Genomic DNA, 6,000 nt, shown 5'->3' on the forward strand with positions numbered 1-6,000 from the left:
ATCTCCTCCAGAAATAAAGCTGCTCTAATGTTCATGTTTCATATTTTATTTCTATTCTTAGTATATGGAATGTTATCTATTTGTCTGCTTTTCTCTTTCTTGGTCTCTCTCATTTATCTAATTATGAGTGATCTTACATTATCCAGCCAGAAGAGACCAATCAAATACATACAGCATTTGACATTAACTCTTTTTAAAAACAAAGTCAGAACATCACCCAGAAAATAATATATAATACCAGCACACCAATCAATATAGTAACAAAAACACAGACAATCATTAGCCATAGTCTTTGATTTAATATAAAACCTTATCATAACATCTTTGGTAACTGTTTATCTGGCCTGGTTTCAGAAATTTTTATTAATGTCATTGATGATTGTCATGTTTTTCAGATTATGACAATTGAAGGATATGGTTATTTCAAATAGTTTGAGTTGTTTTAACAACTTTTTACTCAATTATTATAATTCAAAATTCATATGGAATGAAGAAAGATAAGCAACAACACATAAAACATTACTTCAAACTATGTGATTAAATCCTGAATGTAAACTGAACAAAAATAAAGCCCAATATAAGGAGCCTTAGTGAGTTTTCATCATCAGATGTTCTTTGGTGTTCAGGTCAGGTCTCAGGATAATAATGTAGCATTTGGGGATAAAGGTGCAGCCTAGTAAACCCAAGCTGGAGGCCAGGATGGAGAAGATCTGCACAGCCACCATATATTTCCCCTTGGTGCTCAGGTAGGTGGGGACAAAGGAGATCCAAACACTGCAAAAAACCAACATGCTGAAGGTGATCAGTTTGGCTTCATTGAAGGAACCAGGCAGTTTTCGAGCCAGAAATGCCACAAAGAAGCAAATGGCAGCCAGGAAACCCATGTAGCCAAGAGCAGAGTAGAACATGGTGACAGAGCCTTCATTGCATTGCAGCAGGATCTGTCCTTGTTGGGAATGAAAGTCAGAATCTGGGAATGGGGCAAAGATTGCCAGCCACATGATACAGATGCATACTTGAATACCAGAGCAGGATAAAACAATAGAGTTGGCCAGACTCTTCCCCAGCCATTTCCTCATGACACTGCCTGGCTTCGTGGCCAAAAATGCAACTACCACCATAATTGTCTTTGCCAGCAAGGAAGAGACGGCAACTGAGAAAACGAAACTGAATGTGACTTGCCGAAGAAGGCAAGTCACTTTCTTGGGATGACCAATAAACAGAAGGGGGGTCAAGAAAGCAAGCAAGAGGTAGATCAGAAGAATGTAGGTGAGTTCCCGGTTATTAGCTTTGACTATGGGAGTTTCTCGGTATTTAATGAAGATTCCCAGAATAAAGGCGGTGGTTAGGGACAAAGCAATAGCAAAGAAAGCCAGGATGAATCCCAACAATTCGTTGTAGGATAAGAAGCTTATAGTTTTGGGGACACACTGATCTCTCTTCTTATTGGAATACTGGTCATTTGGACACTTTTCACAATGGGCTGCATCTGGAAAAAATTGGTTAGCATGTATCTGTTTCTGCAACTGTAGGAGCATGAAAACTACATCAGAAATTAATTACTTCATTTTCAAGAAATAACATAATATTCAACCCAGGGATATTCATATGATATAACATTAGCTAAAAGAATCATCACTCTTTTGAAAGGCTGAAGATGAATGTTATTATCAGCTCTCCAAACTTTTTTCCTAAAACCAAGCAAGCAAGTCAAAAGATACCAGCAATCTTTCATTATTTATTTTAATGCTGACATCATCATTCAAATTTGCTGATAGTGCCCAATGTTTGAAAAGTTTGTGGATTCCTTCAAGAAATGTAATGTTTATCTGGATTCTTGATCAAATACTCCCAAAAAGCAATAGAGAATTTTGATTGAATCCTGATTTTATTTTTGATATTTTTGGAGCCATCTATTGTACCTTCTTGCCCAGAGTAAGTTCCTTCCATACACAGAGAACAGTCGTAGCAGCAAACTGGGGCTCCCACTCTCACAATCTTGGTGTAACCTGGGGAGCAACTTTCTGTACATCTTGAATAAGGCACCATCTAAATATAAATAGAAAGATTATTTCAGAGCAATATATAACTTAGAAGGTTTTACTGAAATCAACTGATTCCAGAAGCCCAGGATCACATTGAGCAAAACCAGTCAAGAAGTAATGGCATGAACTTTAATTACTCTACATGGAAGGGGCAAATGAAAGGCCATTCTCTTTCTCTTTCAATCTTCATTGTAGATCCCAAAACAGACTCATTGCCTTATTCTTTCTTCCGAAGGAAAGTAGCTCTATTGCAAAGGCTTTTCTTATATATATATATATAAAGTCATATATATATAAAGTCATATATATATATATGACTATATATATATATATGACTATATATATATATATATATATATATATATATATATATATATATATATATATATATATATATATATATATATATATATATATATTTAAAGTCATATATATATATGTTATATTTATGCTGATAAATAAATAAAGGGAGACTAGTATAGATCTATTTCAAGCTATTTAGCTCTCATCAGCTAGCCACACCCTTGTTGGGAATCGAACCTGTGCTCTATTGCCTCTCAGGCAGATGTGTTAACCATTGAGCTACACAGCTCGACTCCTTATCAGCCAGCCAGGGTGAGAGGTATATATTTAAAGTCACAACCCCTGGTATGCCCAAAAATGGGAGGAAGGTCACACTTCCACTCTCTGTCTTCGGCTCGTCACAAGAGACCATCCAGACAGAAACCCAATATTTTTTACTGTTGCCTTTTTGTTACATTTGTTATATTTATGCTGATAAATAAATAAAGGGAGATATAACATAAGTATAACAAATGTAACAAAAAGGCAACAGTAAAAAATATTGGGTTTCTGTCTGGATGGTCTCTTGTGACGAGCCGAAGACAGAGAGTGGAAGTGTGACCTTCCTCCCATTTTTGGGCATACCAGGGGTTGTGACTTTAAATATATACCTCTCACCCTGGCTGGCTGATAAGGAGTCGAGCTGTGTATATATATTTATCAGCACAAATACAACACAAATGTAACAAAGGCAACAGTAAAAATATTGGGTTTCTGTCATATACATATACATACACACACACACATACACACACACACACACACACACACACACAAATATACACATATTCATATTCTCTATCTTTGCTTTCTCAGGAAACTCCAACATCTAGTTTTCTCTAGAGTCTCTATCTTTCTCTCGTACAACTGACCATTTTATCATCATATGTAAATCAGAGGTGGTATTCAGGCAGTTCAGATTGGTTTTCCTAAACCGTTAGTGGAAATCATGGGGGGGGGGATCACCACCCTGCCCACCTGCCCTGACTCTATGCCATCCTATTTAGGCACATTTTTGTGGCTGGGTGCATAGCTAAGCAAAGTGCTAGCATGCAAGGTCAGGTGCACAGGTGCATGCGTGGAAGGGGCGCCCGCAAAGTGAGTGGACACATGAAGGGCAAATTGGTGGTAACAAAATGTGAAACCCATCACAAATGTAAATGGCTTTTTAAGCTGCCCTCATTTCCCTCATCACATCCTTAATCATCTCTTATGTAGTTCAGTGGACTAAACCCTTCATATTCTGGATTGTCTCCCAGACAACTGATCTTTGTTTTCCATTGAAGACATTTTGCTTCTCAGTTCCATAAGCTTTTTCAGTTCTGACTGAATGGTGGAGTATGGAAGGAATAATATTCCTTGCAGTCATCTGGTTGTTTCTGAAAGTTGTTGAGGCCACTTGGAATTTATTTCCACCATCAGGGTCATCTGAATAGTGCAAATGGGTGTGGAACCTTCTTGCAATTGCTGAATCTCTATCCTTATAATAAGCAAGTAAAGTTAAGTAAGAATTCTGGGTGTGGCTTAGCATTATTAAGCAGTCTGCTGCTCTGTGTAGAAAAATATCAGTCTATCTGGGCTTGTCTGGTGATATGAAACTAACTGCTTGTGTTTGCCTGTAACTCTCCTGCCTTGTGTTTACTTGGGAGAACCACCTGTTGGTATTGTACATTGATTCATCTATTCATGTATGTATGTATGTATGTATGTATGTATGTATGTATGTATGTATGTATGTATTTAGTATCACAACCCCTGGTATGCCCCACTTATGGGAGGAAGCTAACTGCTTCCATTCTCTGTATATCGACTCGTCACAAGAGACCATCACAACAGAAACCCAATATTTTTACTGTTGCCTTTGTTACTTTTGTGTTGTATTTGTGTTGTATTTATTTATTTATCAGCACAAATACAACACACACACACACACACATAGATAGATATAGATATAGATATAGATAGAGATAGAGATAGAGATAGAGATAGAAAGAGACAGAGATAGATAGATAGATAGATAGATAGATAGATAGATAGATAGATAGACAGACAGACAGACAGACAGACAGACAGACAGACAGACAGACAGACAGACAGACAGACACAAACACATATTTGGGCATACCAGGGGTTGTGACACTAAATACATACCTATTCCCCTTGCTCAGCTGATAAAGCTGTGGCTTAGTGGTGAACACAACTGCTTAAGATGTAATACAGCCCAGGTTGGAATCCCAGTAAGGGTATGGCTAGCTGATGAGAGCTAAATAGCTTGAAATAGATCTATACTAGTCTCCCTTTATTTATTTATCAGCACAAATACACAAATGTAACAAAGGCAACAGTAAAAATATTGGGTTTCTGTCTGGATGGTCTCTTGTGACGAGCCGAAGGACAGAGAATGGAAGTAGTGATCTTCCTCCCATATTTGGGCATACCGGGGGTTGTAACTATAAAATAGATACCTTTCACCCCGGCACAGCTGATAAGGAGTCGAGCTCGTGGCTTGGTGGTTAACACATCTGCCTAGGATGCAATACAGCACAGGTTCGATTCCCAGTAAGGGTATGGCTAGCTGATGAGAGCTAAATAGCTTGAAATAGATCTATACTAGTCTCCCTTTATTTATTTATCAACACAAACACACACACACATACAAACACAGAGACACAAACACACATATATATAAATGAATCCATCTGAATCCATTATCTGTGTGTGTTTTCTGGATTTGAATTTTTGCAACAAACTGTAACAATATCTAATAAATCAATGAGGGTTTAAGTTCTCTTATTTGGAAGTTACGTATCTCAATTTGCCTCAATAAAAATTACTTCTTATTGAGCAGAAAAAATTCCACATATGGAGATAAATAGAAGAGCAAAATCCAAGCAGCCTCAGCTACATTGTTAAATAATGTTGGCCATTGGATGGCACTTTGATTGACAGAAATCTTCACTTCTGAGGAGGTTTGTCTTTCTACATTCCCAATTTTCACCCCCACATCTGATTTGTTCAAAAGTGATGTCCACTGCATGATATCAAAGTCACCAACAGGAATTCCATTTTCTTCCAAAGAAATCCCATCTCTGGAAATATTGTGATATTGGAAGTTTCTCAGGAAACTATGAAGCTGCAGAAACATAGAAAAAAATGACAATTTGAGCCCTTATTCAATGTTATTCTTGCTATTATTCTGGAATGGTGGTACTCTGAATAATTCAACCTCTTCAAATCACCACTGCCATCTGAAACATTGATTCAGTATTTCATGGGAAGTTTCTTTCAGTCATTCCCCAGAATTTATAGCTCTTTTTCAAAAAACTATGTCACATGGTCAAAGTCGCTCTACAAATTGACCTTCACCATGTATCAGAATGATTGTGCATTTGGCAACTCTAAATCTCAACTAACAAATACTCTGTCCTACACATTGGCAATAAAAATCAGAGTACCAAATACAAGTTATGCTAAATGACCTCATACACGACTCTTACTAAGGACCAAGGAGGATTCATCTCTAATGATCTAAGCCCCAGAGCTCACTGTAACAGCATTGCCAAAAAGCATTAATAGTTGTCAACTAATTATTGAAGCTTCTTCTCCGGTAACA

The 6,000-nt window shown here is 37.3% G+C and overlaps 1 protein-coding gene across 1 annotated transcript; it reads right to left on the reverse strand.

Moving 5' to 3' along the window:
• Positions 1-587: 587 nt before the first annotated feature.
• On the reverse strand, positions 588-2,049 carry LOC148047764 (vomeronasal type-2 receptor 26-like). The gene is made up of 2 exons (XM_087708141.1): positions 1,923-2,049; positions 588-1,489 (listed from the first exon to the last, which is right to left on the reverse strand). Exons 1-2 carry the CDS (start codon positions 2,047-2,049, stop codon positions 588-590), a joined length of 1,029 nt encoding a protein of 342 aa, XP_087564267.1.
• Positions 2,050-6,000: the final 3,951 nt, after the last annotated feature.

Source organism: Thamnophis sirtalis, unplaced genomic scaffold, assembly GCF_051295495.1.
Source record: "Thamnophis sirtalis isolate CommonGarterSnake01/CBP01778 unplaced genomic scaffold, rThaSir2_p1.2 scaffold_3, whole genome shotgun sequence".
Lineage (NCBI taxonomy): Eukaryota > Metazoa > Chordata > Lepidosauria > Squamata > Natricidae > Thamnophis > Thamnophis sirtalis.

What these genes read in the sequence shown, in the direction of transcription:
- LOC148047764 (XM_087708141.1), bottom strand. Translation starts at nt 2,049, where the DNA reads ATGGTGCCTTATTCAAGATGTACAGAAAGTTGCTCCCCAGGTTACACC. An exon ending in AACTTACTCTGGGCAAGAAG is followed by an intron (nt 1,490 to 1,922) that starts GTACAATAGATG and finishes AATTTTTTCCAG; the next exon opens with ATGCAGCCCATTGTGAAAAG.